This window comes from Empidonax traillii, unplaced genomic scaffold (genome assembly GCF_003031625.1).
Source record: "Empidonax traillii isolate 1590-97213 ecotype Southwest subspecies unplaced genomic scaffold, ASM303162v1 scaffold398:size1781980, whole genome shotgun sequence".
NCBI classification, from domain to species: domain Eukaryota; kingdom Metazoa; phylum Chordata; class Aves; order Passeriformes; family Tyrannidae; genus Empidonax; species Empidonax traillii.
The window spans coordinates 994,127-1,015,147 of record NW_020955591.1 but is presented as its reverse complement, the minus strand read 5'-3'; the positions used below and the strand labels follow the sequence as shown (position 1 = coordinate 1,015,147).

General features: G+C 41.8%; 2 protein-coding genes across 3 annotated transcripts; one reads left to right on the top strand and one right to left on the bottom strand.

Annotated features, from left to right (window-relative positions):
• The first annotated feature begins 24 nt into the window (after nt 1-24).
• Nucleotides 25-18,755, top strand: CINP (cyclin dependent kinase 2 interacting protein). Its single transcript, XM_027893605.1, has 6 exons — nt 25-85; nt 1,274-1,442; nt 2,613-2,739; nt 4,293-4,422; nt 5,891-6,162; nt 18,291-18,755. Exons 1-5 carry the CDS (start codon nt 79-81, stop codon nt 6,091-6,093), a joined length of 636 nt encoding a protein of 211 aa, XP_027749406.1. The 5' UTR covers nt 25-78; the 3' UTR covers nt 6,094-6,162; nt 18,291-18,755.
• ZNF839 (zinc finger protein 839) lies at nt 8,904-20,135 on the bottom strand. Of its 2 annotated transcripts, none has more exons than XM_027893598.1 (8): nt 19,597-20,135; nt 17,766-18,686; nt 15,633-15,884; nt 14,737-14,829; nt 14,260-14,412; nt 13,000-13,140; nt 11,873-12,011; nt 8,904-10,303 (listed from the first exon to the last, which is right to left on the bottom strand). In XM_027893598.1, exons 1-8 carry the CDS (start codon nt 20,098-20,100, stop codon nt 9,312-9,314), a joined length of 3,195 nt encoding a protein of 1,064 aa, XP_027749399.1. In that variant the 5' UTR covers nt 20,101-20,135; the 3' UTR covers nt 8,904-9,311. The 2 variants fall into 2 exon arrangements, with proteins under 2 accessions (XP_027749399.1, XP_027749400.1); XM_027893599.1 differs by having other exon boundaries at nt 17,766-18,683.
• Between the last annotated feature and the right edge of the window lie 886 nt (nt 20,136-21,021).

Here is a 21,021-nt window from a genome sequence, read left to right as displayed (position 1 = left end):
CCGGTGGCTGCGCCGCTCGGCGGGGCCGGGCTGGGCGGGGCCGGACGTGAGCGAACTTCCGCGGGCGGCGGGGCCGCCATGGCGGGTGAGTGAGGGAGGGAACGGGAGGGAGGAGACGGGGGAGCAGCCAGAGGGGGGTCCTGGTGGTTCCTCGGGGAACTAGCGAGGTGTAAGGTGCCCGTAGTGCCCCCACCAGCCAGCTGGGCTGTCGCTGTCACGAGGGGGAAGACACGCGTGTCGCACCATGTGTGTTACCTCATCAGTGTATATAAATGCCTAAAGGGGGGGTGCCAAGAGGATGGAGCTGCGCTTTGCTCGGTGGTGCCGAGCAATAGCACAAGACGCAGCGGGAAGAGAGTGATGCACAGGAAGCTCCATCTTAATATGTGGAAGAACTTTACTGTGCAGTGACCGAGCACTGGGACAGGTTGACCACAGAGGGTGTGGAGTCTCCCTGGCTGGAGATATCCGAGAACCATCTGGACGCAATCCTGTGCCCTGTGCTCTGGGATGAACCTGCTTGAGCAGGGAGGTTGGACCAGATACCCCACTGGGGTCCCTTCTGACCTGACCCATTCTGTGATTATGTGTGGCCTTCACATCTGTGACCGCTTTTTGGGCGTCTCTGTGGATAAAAGTTAAAGCCAGCAAAAGAGCAGGCAGGGTGTTGTTGCTTGGCTTAGGGCCCTGTTTTGGCTGCTGGGGCAGGGCCTGAGGTGTGAAGGTGGGGCTGCTTCGTGTGCTCAGAGGGATGTGCTGCAGATTCCTGTTGCTCTTTGGGCCTCCAGGGAGAGACACTGTGAGACGTGGGCTTTGTGCTCAAGCAGCAAAGCGCCCACTGTATGCAGTGGGACTCAGCCTTCCCCCAAACTCTTCCAGCTCACATGTTGCTGTGAATTAATTCAGACCTTCATGGCATGAGCATGGGATGCAAGCAGTAATTTTTGCCTTGATTTCCTATACTGCATTAGTATTTGACTGTCAGAAGACTGCTAGATTAGTCAGCACTGCAAAGCTGCTGCTGTCCGTGCTGCAGTAGCACATCTCAGAATGTGCTTATGTTCTTTTAATAACCCCATTTTCTTATAAATAGTAGTAAGGCTGATAGATGAGGAATTAGATTCCATGACCAGAGACAGTTAATGTAAATTCCATTTTACTTTAATCAATATTCTCCAGTAGAGCACGGAAATCATTCACACGAACTGCTGATGGACACTGATTTATTTCTGTATGCTTTAAATGGCTTCAATATCTTTATTTTCTCATACAGCAAAAAGTCCTGCTGATAGTACTCCAAGAAGGCCTGTTTTATCTGTCAGTGCAAGAAAAATTAAAGATAATGCAGCAGACTGGCATAATTTAATGATGAAATGGGAGAGACTGAATGATAATGGATTTACTATAGCAAACAAAATAGTCAACATGAAGATCAGTGAGCAGTAAGTATGCTAATACACATGAATAAAGACAGCATAAAGATTGCCTTTATTTTGAGATTAATCTGTTTTCTTCACTAAAAAGTTGTTTTTGGAGATGGGAGAAAACATGCCACAGTGGATAAGCTAGCTCTTAAATCAAACTCAGCAGCTGCATTTTCTGGTTACATAAACCATTTACATTCAAATAATAAATGTCTCATAAAGATTAAAGTAATCTCTTGAAGTAATGTCATTTGCAAGAAATGGAAAACATTTCTTTTACATAGTCAAACATAACAGATATTTAAAATACTTATATAATCCACAAAGTTAAAATCTATAAATCTCAGCCCATATGAGTTCCCTTACTCTCTTACTTATTTTACACAACTTTCACTCAAGTCAAAAGTTCAACAGATTTGAAGAAAGAATCAGTGATTTGTACAGACAAAAAAATGTTAACAGTAATGACTTAAAAAAACTCAACAGACAAAAAAACCCACACCACCACCATACATAAAACCCCCAAACTAAAAACCAACAAATCAACAAAAAAACCCTGTGAAAATCTAAAAAAACACCCCACCCCACTTTGGTAGAGCTATTATTTTCATGCTGTGAAGAAAAACCTAATTAAGAGGGTTGTGAGAAGAAGCTTCTTCAGAGTCCTGACAGCTGAAGAGGGTTTGCCTGACAGGGTTCTGACAGGTACAAGCTGAAGAGTATTTTGCTGTAATGGTGCCAGATGTTACTTTTGCTCTATAGCAGCTCCCTCTAAAGTCTGCCAGGCAGGGTAGGTGTCTGTACATTGGCTGCTCTGGGTTCACAGATAAATGTCTTGGCTTAAATTGTGCACAACTATGAGTTTGTGGTGAGGCACCAGGTTGTCATCCAGAGCAGATAAAGCCTGGGCAAACCTTTTCCATTATGAACAACAGCCTCCAACACAGGGGCAGAGGGAAAAAGTGTTATCTTAACACCTGCAAGCACACCTTAGTCAAGCACATGCTCTGAGATACAGTAGTTCCGTGTTTCTCTTGGTGATTATGGTGTCATCCCTATTTGTTCTCGTGGCCAGCTATACCTTGTCATGAACAGTCTGCGTAGCATCAGGCCACACGGATTTTAAATCTGCACAGCTGAAGTAAACCTATATGCAGTTGTTTACTCTGCCTTATGTTTCTATTTTAGATTTCAAGACAGAAAACTGGAGATAGCATGTGGTAACAGTGTCACAGAACCTGAAAAGCCAGCCCCAAAATACAATGAAGAACTGGACAGCTGCTGTGCAGAATTACTTGAGACCTTAAAGCAGATGGTAACGCTCATTTTCCAGTCTTAGTCAATATGAATCAATTCCAAGTGTGCTCAAGTATGCCATAAGGAGATGTCCTCAAGTATTTATTGTAGACAGAAAATTGGGGGTTTCATTCATAGTTCTTTGGCTTCAAACCTAAATGATTATAAATCCAGCATACACCATTTATTTGCTTGATTGGTATATTTGAAAGTTGGTTTTACATCTGCCTTCTGTGTCTAACTCTACTCCTCCCTTTGTAAAGTGATCTGGAAATAAGTTGTACAAAGAATGCATTCTAAAACTGCACCTATTCTCTCATCTTGGATATTCCCTCCGTTTAGAACAAAAGAAACAACAAAGCATAAAGCAGTGCTTTACCTGCCATCGTATCCTTGCAGCTGTCTTTGATCAGACATAATGCAGTTATATTTTTAGTCTGCCTACCTGCATTTGCTGTGTGGATCTCCTTCTCTAGAGAGTGGAGTAAGATAATTATTATGTAACCTTTTTTTTCGGATACACTGCTTGAAATTAATGTCACCTGTCAGTTTGACAAGAAGCAAACAGTATTTTTCTGCCTGAAACTGTGATTTAAAATTCATATTAAAAATAACTGTTACAGCTTTCTGCCAAAGTGGAGGCCCATTAGAAAGGTGGTAGATCTACTTTTTTACATAGGCAAGATAGCAGTCGTCCAGTATTTAGAAAGAAACAGGAAAAGAGATAGAGTTACCTCAAATTTTGTTCTGGGGGAAAAAGTAACAGTAATTTGTGCATTTTTCTGTTGGGTTCTTTTTCCCTTGAGGTAGTTTTGTATTCAGACTACCAAGTGCGTTGATTCAATTTTTTATTATTCCTGAGTAATACGAGTCTAAGCAGTGTTAGATTGGATACTAAACATAGCTACAATGACCTATTTTATTTTTCATTCCTTATGAGTTTATACCAGCTTATAAGTTTATAGAGATATCTCTGTTTTAGCTGCTGGACTTAAAGATACTGCCTGCAAGCTCCATTTTGTTGTAAATATTCATTCCCATCAGCGATGCACAAAGTCAGGTGAACGTGAAGCAAGTGGATGGAATGACCTGTTTTTTGGAGCAAGCTGTTAGATCAGCCTAGATACACTGTCAGTAGCAGCTTGAGCTGCTTTTCTCACCTGCTGCTGATCTTTTGAAATCAAATTTAAGACATTTTTACGTGGTAATGTAAGAAAACATGTGTTGATAGGGCTTGTGCTACACTTGTTTGATGTTTTTCCCCGGTGCTAAATTGCTATAGGAAAAACCTAGAGAGAGGAAAAATGACAGAGGGCTTTAGTATGCTTCTACATGAGGGAAACAAAAGAATGTGCAAAATCAGTCATATCTCCAGTGTTCAAAATTTCAGGATATCTCACATTAAATATATAGATTCCAGCTGTCATGTCTGTCTGGAGTTTAAAAAATGTGATTTAGAAATGTTAAGACTCAATAGCCTTCATAAATAGTGTGTTTTTAAAAAATCCTTGAGATTTAGTAGCCTAATGTTTTGAGATGTTCATTAATATTGCACATTCATCTTTTTTTCAGACAAAAATACAACTGAAAATGGAAAAGCTTACTTCGACTACTAAAGCAATCTGTGACTTGGAAGCATTCCGCCATGGAGCTGGGAATTGCACAGCACCCTTCTTTCATACATGGCCCACACCATACTTCTGTAAGTAAAAAATATTGATTATCTTAGCTAGTTACATTGTGTCTTTGATGTCATCTAATTTAAGACTGGAAAGTAAACCCTTTTATCTGGATGTCTTGCCTGAGAGAGGGTGTGTGTCTCCTTTACAATTGACTGATCAATAAACACATGAATGCACCACTCGGCTTAGGGTTACTGCTGATCACTGCTTGTGTGAAGTGCCAGGCATTGTCTGACATGCAACAATTACAGCGCAGAACTAAGCCTGTCAGCAGCTTACGGTGGCCAAGCTGCAACAGCCACGTCCTCTGAAGGGAGAGACTTATGTGCAACTTGGTGGTGTTAAGCTGTAGGCTTAACTGCTTGACACTGAAATTAAATCCTTGAATGCAGAGAGCGAGCTGTACCTCAGTTAATTCTGCAGGCAGCCAAACTAAAATAGCTCTGATCTCAGTGTCAGGCAAGACAAGTAAAGAAATGTTACCGTCTACTGTTAATTCTTTTAGCATTCACTTGATGGCAAAAGGTACTGCCTCCCAACTGGTATTACCCCAGTTTTAAGACTGTCTGAATTCAAGACTGCCTGATTCTGTGCAAACCCAGTGCCTTCTTTGTGAAGTGAAAGTCATGTGAAGCCCTGCTTCTTCACTACCACAATTTAGCAGGAATCTTACGTATTAGTTTCTGCTAGCTTAAAAGGGTAAGAATGACAAAGACAACTGCTATCAAAACACCCATTGTGACTGAATCATTTAGTGATGCTGTCTACTCCATGAAAGACTAAATCCTGAAGGCAGTGATAGTTCAGGCTAAGTTAGAAACACAGGATCAGTCTCTCTTTATTTTTAGGAAGTCAGACAATTAAAGATTATTTTACAGATGCATTTTAACCACCCTGTCAGTATTACTAACATAGCTAGTAACAGCATTAGTTTTTACATTACTTCAGTTTTGGTCTGTTGGGGTTTTTTGCTGTTGTTTTTCATCATCGATATCGCTCCTTGGTGATGATGCATTGCTGAAGTGCCTGACAGCATGTGGGGGCATTCTTTAGTTTAGCTGAAATCAATAGGGACTCTTAACATGTGAAGCTTGGATTGCAGGATAGCATTACCAGATTTTAAAATCAAATTTCAGTTATTTGAGGAATAGCTATAATTGATAATTATGGATTCTAATTGCTAATTTTATGGTGGGTCCTGAGAACCAATACCACTGCTTATTCTAGAATTAAATGGGGACTCATGTAAAAATCAGATGTGTGTAAAATATATCCCAAAGCAGAGGAAATTGTTTAGCATTTGATATTGTAGTGTAAAAACATGATTAATGCTCTAAAACACAAGACGTCTATATTTGGGCAATAGCTTATATATGGTAGGTGGATTTTTTAATGATCCATGTATGTCAAGTATAATTTAACTTGTAGAGAATTGTTGATATATTTTAGTCAATGTGCTTGTTTGGTTTTTTTTTTAATCCATTTCAGATGAGGTCTCCCTGAAGCTCTCTGAAATGTACAAGAAGGAACTACAACTCAAGCAAGCAATTGTACAAGACATTGCTCATTCTGCTGACCAGGATCTGATGATGGTGTATTTATCATCATGGTTATACCAGCCTTACATTGAGAACAGCAGCACACTGCTACTCGAAGCCATGCTGCTGGAGACAGGACACAGAAAGTGCTAGAATTCCAAAGGTTACGTGTCTGGCTTCTAATGATGCTTACATGAAATGGCAAATTGCAAGGCTTACCAAGTAAGTTGATTTTTTGTAAAACTTATTAAAAAAAAATTATCTCTGTTTGTATTTATTATTTTGTCTTAGCTGATACTCCTGTTTCTGCATGGGACAATCTGGTTTTGGTTGCTTTATCCATTTTAAGAGCAGTTGAGAGGATACAGGTAGGAGGCTAAGTCCCCTATAATCAGGAAGAGGTAAGCACTGCCTGGTGATCTGGAGGGAATTCAATGCGCATAGACGGCTAAAGCAAAGAATGTTACTTCTTTCCAAGTCCTGACAGTCTGAAACACTTACACAGTCCCTTTGGCCATAGAATTTCAGCACTTCATGATCTTTCATGGGGTTTTTGTGCATGATTTAACAGGACAGGTGCTTTTGTACTGGCTTTGTAAGTGGAGAAGAGGAAAGCAGAAAAGGGAGGATGCAAAAGGATCCACATAGTTTGGTTACATGGTACTGAAATGCAGTCGTAGACATGAGTGTAAATTCTGGTTTGGTTTTGAGTCTGGTGGTGTTAGGTGTATCACCCTTCAAGAGTCATCCAAACCTGAACTACCACACTGGGAATGTTTAGTACAACTCAGCATTCCAGTCATATAAAAATGTTTTGTCTCTTAATTAATTTTAACTTTTTTCTCTTATAGATGTTTCATGAAAGCATCTGTTCAATAAAAACAAGACCTCCTTCAGTCAGGGCCATATCCTCTGTTGTTTCCTCTCTTGTAGGGCTCTGTGAGTTTTTCCTTGGATTACTGCTACTGATATCAAGTGATTTTCGTTTGCCTCTCTGTACTGACAGGAAAAGCAGGATCACTTACTTAACTGGCTCCAAGCTGAAACCTCGTAAGCTTGATAAGTTTGTTGCAGTAACAGAAAAGACAGACATGAATTGGGAAAGTTTTCTTGATTTGTTGCTGTGTTGAACGAGGTTGTTTCTGACAGCTAATAGAGTTCTATTCTTAGCCCAAATTTCTAGTGTCTAAAAAGCAATTCTGCTGTAGCTCAAGGAGAATACAATTAGTTAGGAACAGCTTTGTTGGGTTTTATTATTTTTCAGTGCAAGTGTTCCACCTAGTTTAACAGCCACCTTAATTTATCTGAGTAGGGCCAGACCCGTGTCACTATGGAAACACCTTCATACTTCAAAAATATTTTCCAAGGAGAAAAGATTAGTTCACATATAGAATTGTTCTTTTAAGATGAGAGTAGGTGTATTGTATTTCCCAGCATGTGCAAAGCAATAGGAAAGACAGAATTGAAGCAAATTTTCATTTTCTGCACAGGTGGAAATTGTGGTTTGCTCTTGTTTCTTAGAGGAAATAAGCTCTTCAGGAAGGGGTCCTCATATTCACAGCCCCCCTTGCTTATTGATTGCTTTCAGACATGGGAAGATTACTGCAAAATCATTGCAGAGATGTTTTGTGATTGTAGCTCTAAGCAGTTGATTGTTATATTTAAAGCCCTCAGATGCAGTGATTAGACAGCCAGTACAAGGAAGTGTAATAAAGAATTGCTCCCTGCAATCAAAGACTTTGAAAGACCAGCAGAATCTTGCTTCATATGCTACCCTCATTTACAGGGTAGGTCTGTATCCTCTGGCCATTACCACCTCCTAAAAAACAAAGAGGGGGAAAACCCCAAATCAAATACTAGACCATAAACCCAACTGCCAGACAGGAGCTCATTAATACAAAGCATCTTTCACAACCACACATAAAAGGCAGTGCTTTGACTAATCAAACTCATCTTCTACCTAGGCAACTGAGAAAAAACTCAACCAAACAAATAAAAACAAACCCCAATTTATGTTAAAGGGACATAAAGCACTCTAAATTCTATTTCACCTCTAAATTGTCCTCTCTCCTGTTTAGATTCAAGTTTTCAAGTTTTTCTTCACTAACAATACCATGAAAAAAATCAGTGTTCATACTTGATTATCAACAAAACAGCTCTCCTGCAGATCAAGGTCCTTAGTGGATTTGTCCAGTTACCTCAGTAGCCTCATTTATTTAGTAATGAGGTGACACACACATTTTAAGGACGTGTTACCAATTTGCAGTAATGTCTGCTCATTCAACACTGTTCTTTTTCACCTGTTAAACTTCTTGGAAGACAAGACAGTGCCTTGGACAAGAAGCTGCTGGGAGGTCTCCACAAAAATATACTATCTAAGGATTGTATTGAAAGTATGACAAAAATACAAGATAGCCGTTGCTAAGTAATTTGCCAAGTTTTCTCCCTGCCTAGAGCAACAGGGATTATAGTCAAGGATACGTTTGTATTATGATTAAACAGTGCAAGGCAGTGTGAAGTTACTAGGAAGGTCAAGGTGTAGAACTGATAAAGGAGGCATCATCTGAAAGGGAAAAAGTGTAATACCAATCTTACAAAAATAGGCCATTATGGACTAAAGCAAAAAATAATGTGGTACCTCGTTAAGGAAAATCAGATCACTACTTATGCACCTTCCCATTTAGGTCTAAGTAACAGCGATTTTTAAAGGTGTGGATGAACATTACACAAAACTTAAATACATTTCCAGCAGTTCAGTACAAATCGGATCTTGTTTGAGGCTATTTTTGTCACTAACTCTGTGGATGGTTATTTTCAGTAAGGATCAGCTAGGCTGTCACATTGTTCCTGGAATACCCAACTGTGGATTATACTTAAAACTGCCCGTTTTTTCCAGGCAGATTTATGTGCATCAAGTCTAGATGCTAATGAATATTCATGCTTCGAAAAAGTGTTTTGTAATCTCAGTGGCACAGAAAATGCACATTTTGAATATAGCTTTTATTTTACCCATATACAGCTTGCCAGTACACAGGACATCACTGCTGAACAGCAGTACAACTTACTGCATTTTTAGATGGCTAGAGAGAGGAGGAATTAGGTAACAAAAGGGAACAGTGCAACAATTTTAGAGTTGACAGATTTCTACTTTCCACCCATTCCCAACATATAAAGCAAATAGAACAATGTTAATTCTAGAATTTTTGGTTGCAATGCTGCTAGATTTATATAAACATAAGTTATAAAAAGTACAGGGCATAGAAACAGTTTACAAATAAGTTAAATTTCAATTATCTCAGTATTCACATTAGAAAAATATACACTTTATAATCAGTCTTTTCCAGAAGAAAGCTTATAGGGTTTTTTCTAATTTATGGCTCCAATTCACTTTGCGAGAACAAAATATCTTCACTTTGGCCACCTGCTTCCATTGCCAGTAGTGCTTCCACAGTTTCCAAAGGTATCCCCTCAGGTGTGCGAATGTGCATTGTGGTACCGCTGGAATCGGTTACAATAACGATGCCCTCTGCCCGAGACAGAACAGCGGTGTCTGGATGAGACAGGATAAGCCCATCTGAAGTCTGAATAAAAATCTGTTCGTGTCCCTGAGACAAAAAATCATGGCTCTCATCGGAAATCTCAAAAGCTACAGTTTCATCTACAGTGACTGTATTCACCAGCTCACGCGCTTCCTCTGTCCCACAGGAATAGTCATTCTGGTTTTTAAGAGTGTTTTCATGGTTCACATGAGCAGACAGGGAGGCTCCCTGGACAGCGCTTGGGTGCGACTCAGCCTGAGCACTGTGTGGGTAGTTTATTGGCACAACGTTTGCTGAAAACACCTTTTCAAGTTCCTGCATCTCGTCAGTCATACCAGTATTACGAAGTTGTTCAGAATGTCCTTTAATTGCAAAATTAGGGTTTTCTTCTTGCAGTTCCTGATATTTTTGATTGTGGCCATTTACCTCACTCGGTGGTAAGTCAGTGCTCTGACTGCCCACTGTGTGCTCTGACACGGAGCTGCAAAGTTCCGGAGCTGCCAGTCCACCCACCACATTCTCGCTCACAAAGTGCCCTTGAACCAGCTCTGGTGAACCATCTGCTTCAGCAGGCAGCACGACCTCAGTGTGCACCAGGGATGCGTCACCTGCCATATCTGGTCCCTGTATGTTCACAGGCTGGGAATACTCTATCCTCATTTCCACAGTCTGGGAGAAGGTACCTGAATTTTCAGCAGCAATGCTAACTCCTGAATCAGCAAGTGAATTATGTTCCTCTGCTGTTGGTAATGTACTTCCAGTTGTGCAGCAAGTGATATGCCTATCTTCTGAAAGCAGGATTTCTCCATTTAATGGATTAAAACCTGAAAAAGGGAAAGAAATATAATTTTGTTGCACAATCTAATATTGCACAACCAGAAAGCTATTTTTCAGCAATAATTGTGGAGGGAAAGCTACACTACTTCCCTGCTTTCGTCCCCCAGATGAACAAACTTGAAGCACCTACAAGTTCCACAGAACTTCCCAATGAAAAAGTCAGTATAAAAATACGTAAGGAATTTTTGCATGGTGATATATTACCAAATATTTCTATAGTAAGATATCTTATATTAAGAAGCATAATTTTTCTGTTAATCCTGAAAACAACCTGGTCTGAAAGTCAAATGCAATCTTCTTCCATCTGTCACGCAGCCAGTAACATTAAAAGATAAAGACTTCACTGGGCACAAACTTGTCAGCTGCTCATCCCCATCACCATTAGTAAGCTGACAGAAGCATTTAAACTTGATAACATTTCTGTTGATAATTAAGCTCATCTTGGACTCAGACATGTCATCAGGTTGCTACATATTAATTAGGTGTGCTAACAGCCCCAGCAGCACTTTCTTCCTGTGACAGAAAAGGTAAAAACCACTAAAAATGTATTGTTTTACCAGTTACTTGACCTGGACCAAGAGCCAAATCACAAACCCTGCAGGTAGTTGAACAATAACTACTAAGATGCAGTTGTATGACCTGCCAGTTTTTATAATTGCAGGTCAAAAGGAACAAGTAGGTTGTTTTGGGGTTTTTTTACTATGACAGGTATCACTGCACAACAAAGGAGGCCCAATAGTGCAGAAGGGACTATTTTTAATTTTTTGCACTGTAGACTAGCAAAAGCCTGACTAGCAGATACAAGTGAAAAAAAAATTTTAAAAACTCATATCCTGAAAAAAAAAACACAGTACAGCAAAAAATAAGCATGGTCATGCAGAGAGCCTTTCAGAAAAGAAAAACAAACTAAGTGGGGGAAACAAAAACCACCGTTGACTGAAAGACATGCAAAGGACAAGAGCAAAACTGCTCACAGCAACACCAGAACAAGGCATTTACAAAGCAAGGTGATGGTACTGACATACACATCTTACTTGAGATTTTCTTCCTTTTTTACTGTTAGTTACCCTGCCAATCTGAGGGGCAGCCCGCCCTAGCTCTCCACCAAGATCCACAAAGCTCTGGTAATTCTGATACTGCAGCCTGCTGAGGCAAAGAGCAAGGACACACGCTCTGCTTCCTCCTCCTCTGCTCCCCCATGGCTGACACAATGGTCATGGCACCATCCTCACCACGAGGGAGGGGATGGGATGGGATGGACAGGAAGCATTCAGGAAGCACACAGAAGAAGACAGTACTATGCTCGTAGTACTGCAGCAGTGTCAATAACTGCATTATCATGCATCCAGAACTGAACTACTGCTGTGGTCTGCATCATCCATGATGTTTCCCCCCCTTCATGAGGCCTTTCCAGTTAAACCACTGCTTTTAAACGACCTAGGGGGGCAAGTTAAGAAATGAAACTTCAAGACAAAACCCACAATAGCTTGAAGAACAAAGAGACTTGTTCAGCTCCTGTATGAACAGAACAGAATTGGAAAATCTGAAGAGGTTACCATCTTTTTCAAACAGTGTACACAAATTCCCACTCTTTTCTTTCACTTCATCTTGACTGGCATAAGCATTATTCACATTCTCCATTACGTCTTCTAACTTGGTCCTTTTGGCTGGTGGCAGCAGTTCCTCCCCTGAGTTCTGTCAACACAAGAGATGATTAACTGGCTGCCACCATAACAGTTGACAATATTGGAAAAGAAGACAAACTAACTGTGGGGCACTTTGGGGCAGCTGAACTGATGATTTGATGCTTGAAAACAGGATTTACACTACAGGTCTTCCTAAAAGGTAAGGATTTAAACACAGCCCTCACACTTCGCCAAAATGACACCAATTACTTTTGATTCTTGATTGAAACAATCTGCCCTTGCTTCTACATTAAAGCATTTCCCCAAGCCTTTGTGATTAGCTGTACCCATGAAACCTGCTGTAAGCTCTGTCCAGCTTCAACACAGGCACAGCTTGCCCAGCATTGTTTGGTTCATGAAGAAAACATGATCAGCTCTTAAACCACAGGCAGAAAATGAAACAAGCACTAGTCTTATTTATCTACCACCACAAACAACTCCGGATTAAATAAAAAGTAGATCATTTAAGGGGATGGACCATAGACATGCTTCAAGAAGAGCAAAGATGGCTTTCTCCTACAGCTAAACTGTAAACAGACTACAGCTGGTCAAGCGACTTGTCAGAAAGAAAGGAACTGTTTTCATGCCCCTCTATCTACGACCAATTAGCACAGCAACCACTTCTCCCACGTCCAAGCCTGCTGTAGGTTAGGCCATTTCCTCCAACACAAGTTACTGGAATTTGTGGGGCCCCCATTTACTAAAACCTCCACAAAATCCTTCCATCCCCATATCATGACATCCCCTGTAAGCCTTTGAGATTCTGTCCTGAATGCTACCAAGTATCTTCCCAAAGTACATATTTAATGTGCTAGTTCATAGGCCCGGCTATGATACCACAGTAGAGAGTACTTTAAGTGTTTCTGAACACCACAAAAGCCTTACTTTAACCCAAGTCAGATAATACTAATATGATTCTGTAAGGAACAATTATCTGTTTTAACAAGTCTTAATTTGTCTCAGTTTCATTTTTAAATTCTCACGAAGGTATTCCATACCTCGGCTAACCGTTTTTGTCCCGGTATCTCCACAGGCACTTGCTCACTAAACATTTTAATTACACATTGTGAACAAGAGTCTGCACCTTCTGCCTTTCGTTCTCCAATGAGTATTTCTGTAATTCCCAGCGATTCAGCAACCTTTAAAAACAGATATAGGAAAAAAAGTAAAAGTTAATCTCCCAAAGCTGAATGCATAAATGCTAAAATATGGACTAGTTCTCTTAAAACTGAACTAGAACTACACAGCGTGTAGCCTGACAGTCATCAAAGCTCACTGCAAGTATTTAGACTCCCATGTTTTCTACCAGCCTCCACACGGATACAACATGACCTTCATTTGAAGGTGACTATTAACAGGCAAACTCAAGAGAATCAGGAGTACAATGGTTATATATAGAATCCAGAGACAGTTACTCAGGACAGAGTTTAATAATGAAGATTGTTGAGGCTATCATATGAAAAACATTTAGTCTTCCTGTTCAGAGTATCTTCGAGTAGGTTACAGATTCTTTCCCCCCCTCCTCACATACCATTCCTATGCTTCATCTTATGTAGGTATGCTACTATCCATCTCAAGGCTGGGTTGTTTTGGTTTGGTCTTGTTTTGTTTTTCTTTTTTAAAGAGCATCATTCTATATTAAGAAAGCACATTAACACAGAAGAGAAGCAAGAAAGAGGTTCCATCTGTCTTTCTAGATGCAGCTCCACAAAGAGCAAATCTGAAGAGTCACTAAAATAACAGTTTGCAGTTTTATTAACGTGTTCACTGCCTTTCATGTTTGTTAGTATGACTGTGAACTGCACAGATGCATTGTTTGTCCTCATTTTGCAATGAAACTACTTATCCCTTTAAATCAAGGTCACTCATTTTAAATATAGACCCCTCCTTCCTTATCAAACACCAGGATGTACTTTTATCAACAGTTAATGCAAAATACACCTTTCAGTAACATGCAGCTTCATACTACCCTAGATATGCAAGGCAGGTATCAGCACTGCTAGAATTGCTTTTTATATTTCTAGATGTATCCACTGACAGAAAACCACAATTCTAGTTTATTCTTCTCAATTTCTTCTTGATAAGTTGTTGGACTTTTTACAATAATATCTGTTTTTGCTAATCAAAAATCATTTTTTCTTCAAATAAATTTACCAGCACAACAAAGCCTATCAGAGAAAATTAAAAATGCAATGCATCTAAAATAAAGCAAAGAAACAAACAAAAAAATCATGGTTCCAAACAGAGTGCTTTATTACCTTAGCATCTTTTATTTCAACAGGCTGCTGACAACTCACAGAATCAGAATTACTGAGGTGATCATAAGCCATTTTCTTTACCATGTTATGCAAGTCTTCAAATTCCCTATACACATCTGGAAAGTAAGCTTTGGCTGGATATCCTTTTTCAACCTAGAAATAAGAGGAGGAATATATTTAAAAAAAGATGAAATTAAAATCTGTCAAGTTTGTTTCGTTCAACATTTTAAAACAGAAATACCAAAGTCAAAAGATTATGGAATGTTCAAAATGCCACTGAACCAGGCAGCAAAAAGCAAGGCTTTGAGTTGAGACCTAGCAGAGTTTTGCCTGTGTAAGCCTGAAGTGATGTGTGGAACATCTACGTGCTGCGCAGTTCCAACTTAGGAAATTCAATTATGTCTCTAAAGGAATCTTTTTATGTATATTATTGAAAGTGTCCCTAAAGTAATTTAACATTTTTACATGAAAACTCACCTTCATCAACAGAAATTCATACACTGTAACAAGCTTTGAAAGACGTGGGAGAGCCAGCTCCATTAAGTCTTCATTATCACACTGCTGTATCAGCTGCCAAAAGCCAGAACGAGTTTGTTAGGAAAAGGCAGCCCACAGGTTATGCATCCCATTTGCAGAATACAACATATCACTACTTCTTTCTGAAAGATATTCTGTGTGTTTAAGCAGCTTGAGAATAGATACCAACTAACACCAAAACAGGGGCTAGAGTTAGAAGACCTCAGAACAGTTACTACTCATCTACAGGCAAAACTCAGCCCCACAGATGTTGCCAATTCATAGAAAGAACAGCAACTTCAGTTGCTGTAGCCACTTTAGTAGCCATAAAGGATCTACAATGCACAAGAAACAAAAGCACAAATGTGTGTTAGTTGCATGGATTTTAATCCCCATTCTATCCTCTCCCAAGACCTTCTTTGTGGACTTTTTTTTTTTTTTTTTTTTTTTTTTTTTTTTTTTTTTTTTTTTTTTTTTTTTTTTTTGCTGTTGTTCAACTCCACTTGGGTTTGTGTTTTTTACTGTGTTGGAAGAGATACACAGTAGTGGCTAGTGACTTTCCTTCTCCAGAAAAAGGATAGCAAGAGTACATCTACATGTCAAAAGTCCCTTTCCAGACTGAGATCCCATTTCCCCTTTTTCCACTGATCTGTTGGAAGTACTATTTTCTTAAAAGACAGTTTTATGTTTTCTTTTGAGAAGACATCTTAGGCTTTCATCTTGTCAGTATACAAGGATGTAAAAAAAAAATTTCAACAAAAGCTTTTTTGAAAATGATTCATTGAAAATAAGTGAAAAAAAAAAAAAAGAGGGCAGGGGAAAGATACTTGTGAAGTAATTGCAGAAGAGAACCATACCTCTTTTAACCTAGCTTTTCTTCTGAATACACTGTGTTCTGCTGACACACTACTAAGTGACTTTGAAGGGGACTGACCAGGTCTGCTAAGCCTTCCAGAACACCTGGATCTTCCACCCATCCTTGGTCGACCACGTCTCTTTGGTTGTCTGGGCCTTCCAGGTCCCTTTGGAGTTACTGGTCCCCGGTGTCCTGAACTGGTTTCATTTTGTTGCTCTGCCAGCAAGGGTCTGCTTTCTGCAGTCTTTGAAGTCTTAATTAAAAGAAAGATAAAAGTATTTATTTGGCATTTTAAACACTATTTTGAGGAAGACAATTTTATAATTTTGTCATCTATGCAAACAATACATAGCATATTAAAAAAATGCAAATTTTTTTTTTATTTGCAAAGTTAGCATTTTTGATCCACAAAATGTCATCCAAAATACAGAGATTATGGGAATATCATTAAACAGCTGTTTTAAGTCAGTTAAACGCATTTAATATTTTTGAAGTAAAATATATCATCTTCAAATAAAGGGGTTGTAGAAATAAAACTTATTTAGCAGTTAAACATACCCAAAGAGTAAGTTTGGTTTCATTCTAACCATGTCAAAGCATAAAAAGCATAAAAAGGAAAGACAAAAACTCTACTATGAACACTGACAAGCCCAGTAACTAAATATCAAAATATATATCCCAGTTCCCACATTTTAAAATCCTTAGTCTTCCCAAGGAACACAGCTAAGAAGCAGCTCCTGTTATAAGACCACATAAAAATAAAAAAAGTACTTTTGAGTTGCTAAGTTATTGTGATTTCAGGGCAATTTTTTTTACTGTTCAAAGCAGTGATTTCTTACTGAACACATCTTTCCTTCCAAGCTAGAATTTCTAAGAATATTCCAGTATCTTTGAAGAAAGGAGTTTATAATAGTACTGAGGTATATCAGGCTTCTTTGCATAATCTGTATGTTTGCATCTCAGCATTCAGTAGCTCCCTACTATTCTACTGATTAGGAAAGCTCTAAAAATGGCAAATTTATGTCAGTTCTATCCAGGGATTAAATTACTAAATTAGTTCTAAATATGACATCAGACTAGGTTGAGCGTGGGGATCTTGATTGGCTTCCTGTCTGTACCACTGTAACAATTTTGATAATCCTGCTGTTCTTTCTAGGAAGTTTTCTCTTGGCCAAAACCTGTAACATAATCAATGAGTTTAAGTGCAAATGTGTAGAACACATTTGTAGAACTTGCTAGTTAAAAGCAGCAGGTACAGTAGCAACCTAGGAGTCAGGAGTAGGATAATATCCAAGACTGACTAAGTCTTTTCTAAATCCCCATCATCCTGGGTAAAATAAGTGCTGTACAGGGAAGTAACAGCTCCACAATAATTCAGAGAGCAGATTTTAGTATTCTGCAGTTTTCTTTTTCCAAAGATGATAGATTAATGTAGAGGATGAGGGGAGGCTGGGTTACTGCAACATAAGCTGTAAATGTTTGCTTTCCTGAGAACAACTTCATAAGTACAAACAAAATGTGACACCCCTACATCTAAATGAGTACTTCTGCCTAGGCAGCAGCTGCATCAGCTCTTGCTGCAAGACATTAAGAGTCATTTAAATATTAAAACAGAAACTTTGAAGGGACCAGCTTAAAACATCACAGAAAAAAATCTGCAGCTGAAGTAGCTTCCAACTCAGAGACCCAAGGTTCACCAGAGTATTTGGTGCGCAGGGTTTCAAAGCCATGCTTTAACACCTGTGTGGAAAATAAAGAGATTTTTGTGATGACACTATTGCAGGAACAGAAATTGAAAGAGCAAATGATGTCCTGCTGTTATGCTAAGGGCTGTAACTGAGTAAGAGTGTTCTTATCCAGATGTGGAGAAGAATGTATTTATGCAGGCAAGGTGAAAACTATGTCAGAAATGCAGTAACAAATGAAAACTCAGTGAACATTGTTGTAGGTGTCTGTGCAAGAGTACTATTCCTGCAACACTGCAAGAGACAATTTGATTTTTAAAGCACTTTGATGGGAAATTTGTTTAATGTAGTGTTTCGGAGGGTATTTCTGAGCAGAGTAAGACTATACAGCTGCAGAACTGCCATTCAACTTCTCACAGAACTGACAGCTTTTCCAAGTAACACTTTACCTTTTCTCCAGCCTTTGAATCAACAGTTTCTTCCAGATTGGTAGCTAGTGCATTTTGATGATTTAAAGTGGCAGCAATTGAGTCCAAATGTGGTGGGCTTATCCTTTCCTCTCTTATTCCATAGGCATTGTCCACAAATATACTTCCGTTAGGCTTATTTAGAGGTATTTTTTGAGGTGAAGACTCCAGCTGTCCATGGCCTGGGTTAAGTTTATAATGTCTTGCTAATCCTCCTTTTCCTATATAAGATTTTTCACAAGTCTGACATTTAAACATTTTGGGCTTCAGATTATAATTTGAAGAACTGAATAATGCATCCTTTCCCTTCACCTTTCCTTCTTCATCATCTTCTATACTCAGCTCAGAGTAGTCATCAGAATCAGACTGATGACCATCAGCCAAATCCTCCATTTTAATGAATTTATAGTCTTTAGCTTTGTATTTGGGGGGGCGTGAAATCCGTCCAGAACGAGTTTTCACCTTCAAGGATTTTTTCAACTTGTCATCCTTTTGCCTTTTTTCAAGGCATGGTGTACTGGCTGCAACCACGGTAGTGTTTGGAGACCTTGAAGCCGACGCTGCAGCACGAGTAGCTTTCTGTCCATTTACCATCTTAGATGTGGGAATCTTGTTCACAGACACTGATCTGTGAGATGGTAAAGGTCTCTGCATAAGCAACTGAACTGGAGACTCGGAAGAACTATGCAGGAATAGCTGCTGCTGCTGCTGCTCAGTTCCTGAAACAGGCTGTATCCTAATTATCTGGGGATTAATAATGCCAAGTCCTGGCATGCTAGAATTCCTACCAACCGGCTGACTCAGCGTTATAGTTGTGGACTGGATCGGTGCCAATGATGTCATTGGCCTTTCAGTTTCCTTCATCTGTCCTGGCTGAACTTGGACACAAATGGCTTCCAGCTGCTTTTGTGGAAAAAAGGAAGAGTTGCAATTACACAAATACAGTATTAATAAATACAGTACTTATCAAGATAATACACACATGCCTCTAAAGAAAAGCATGAAGAAACCACTGCACATCATTAGCTTTCCATTTTAACGCATCAAAGCACAGATTTAACATCAAAGCATAAATTCCCTTCCTTCCAGCTATGGGTTTTCCTGCACATTTACTGCTGTGACTGCTGTTCAACTAAAGCATCTAAAGTTTGCTCTGAGGCCATGTCACAGCTTCGTTTCCTGCTAGCAGGCCTATCTGGAATAGCAGAGTCAACACCATCACCAAGGCACATTCATAATCTTCAGCAAACTCCACACGCAGCAGAGCTACTACATGTCTGCTATGTGACATGAGCCAAATACCTGGTCCAGAACATACTGTAATATGTGCTCACTTCAGAAAAAAACTTTGTGGTGATGCTTCAGAGAAGCATCTGTTCATCTCCCTCACAGTCTCTCCTCCTCATCCAAAGTTCTGCCTCAGCTCAAATCAATTACTTGACAACCCCTGCTCCCCAAAATGTGGTCTGAAAGCAGAGGTACTGTCATCTTCTTGTAAGAGGGGCACACATTATCTGCCTGTGCAGCACTGCTGTGAAACATTCCTTCAAAGAGGTTTTCACTGCACGTTGTCAGACAGAAACACTGACCACAGCAGCTATTAGCTACGTTCGAACACACATTTTCCTAAAGCACGCTGAAGGCTGTGTCTTTGAGCTGTGGCACCCGAGGGCAGGTGTAACTGAAGAGGAAGGTAAAAAAAAAAAAAAAAAAAAAAAATTTAAAGCTATTAAACTCCCCGGAGCCTTGGATTTCACCACCGAGCGGGTACCGCAGGCTCCCTCTTTCCCTCCCCGCCCAGCCCCTGGGTTACCTTCTGCGGGAGGAGCCGTGCGGCCGCCGCGGCCCTGCCCTGCTGCAGGGCGACCTGCTGGGCCACGCTCTGCAGCTGCCGAGCGGCGTTCTGCATGATGCCGCCCGCCGGGCACGGCTGCGAAGTGGGGGCGGCGGCGGTCGCCGGCGGCTTCTGCTGCTCTTGGGCCTTGCTCACTTGCTCGATGACCCGCCGGAGCTCGGCGGGGGCCAGCGGCGCGGCGGCGGGCCGGGCCGGCGGGGGCGGCCCGGGGCTCTCCAGCAGCCGCTCCAGCAGCCCCGCGCCCTCCGCCGCGCTGCCGTCCGCCCGCAGGTACAGCACGGCGCCGCTCCCCGCCGCGCCGCCCTCCAGGGCGGACAGGCTCTGCACCAGCTCCTCCGTCACCGCCAGCAGCTCCTCCCGCCCCGCCGCCGCGCCGGGGGCAGCCCCGCGGGGCCCGGGGGGCTCGTCCTCAGGGGGCGGCGGCGGAGGCGCCCCGGCGCCCCCCGCCCCGGGAGCCGCCATCTTGGCAGGCGCGGGCGGGCTGGCGCCGCATCCGCGGCCCCGGGCGGTGTCGGCGGCACCGGCGGCGGGACCAGCGGGGCCAATCGCGCCCCCCGGGGCGGGGCCGCCCGCAGCCGACGGCGGCTCGCGCGGGCAAAAACCGGCGGAGGAGCGCCCGCAGCGCCCGGCCCCGGAGGTGGGACCCGCGGGCGGAGTCAGCGCCAGGTGCGGGCTGTACCGAGCGTCGGTACAGGAGGGACGTGGAGCTCCTGGAGCGGGTCTAGCAAACGGCAGCGGGGACAACTGGGAGACTGTTACGAGAAGAGGCTGAGGGAGCTGGGCCTGTTCAGCTGAAAGGGGACCTCATTAATGTGTATAAATATCTAAAGGGGAAGGTGCCAAGAGGATGGAGACGGGCTCTGCCCAGTGGTGCCGAGCAATAGGACAAGAGGCAGCGGGCAGAATCTGATGCACAGGAAGTTCCACCTGAACACGAAAAAGAACTTATTTACTGTGCAGTGACCAGGCACTGGAACAGGTTGACCAGAGAGGGTGTGGAGTCTCCCTCCTTGGAGATATTCAAGAACCATCTGGACGCAATCCTGTGCCTCGTGCAGAATAACCCTGCTTGAGCAGGGAGTTGGGACCAGGTCTCCCACTGTGGTCCCTTCCAACCTGACCCAATCAGTAATTCTGTGTGGCGCCACTCGCTCTCACGGAGCGGGATTTCGGGAGCAAGACCAGCGACCAGGTGGCGGGGGGTGCGTGAAGCGGAACCCGCACGGTGGAAAACGCGCCCGAAGGAGTGACCCGAGCACGCCGCAGCCGCCCGCGCAGCCACAGAAATGTGCGCTGTGCCCGTGCCGGGCGGGCTCCACCCACCGCAGGAGCACGGGCAGCGCTGCAGCCGCTCCAGGTGCTCGACCGAAACACACACACACC

Bases quoted from the DNA above. Each gene is read 5' to 3' on its own strand.
- CINP (XM_027893605.1), top strand. The intron at 2,740-4,292 runs GTAACGCTCATT...TCTTTTTTTCAG, and splicing joins TTGAGACCTTAAAGCAGATG to ACAAAAATACAACTGAAAAT. The intron at 4,423-5,890 runs GTAAGTAAAAAA...AATCCATTTCAG, and splicing joins ATGGCCCACACCATACTTCT to ATGAGGTCTCCCTGAAGCTC.
- ZNF839 (XM_027893598.1), bottom strand. From the start codon at position 20,100: ATGGCGGCTCCCGGGGCGGGGGGCGCCGGGGCGCCTCCGCCGCCGCCC. The intron at 18,687-19,596 runs GTAACCCAGGGG...TTTCCACAAAAG, and splicing joins CACGGCTCCTCCCGCAGAAG to CAGCTGGAAGCCATTTGTGT. The intron at 10,304-11,872 runs GTAACCTCTTCA...TCCCTTTTTCAG, and splicing joins TACACTGTTTGAAAAAGATG to GTTTTAATCCATTAAATGGA.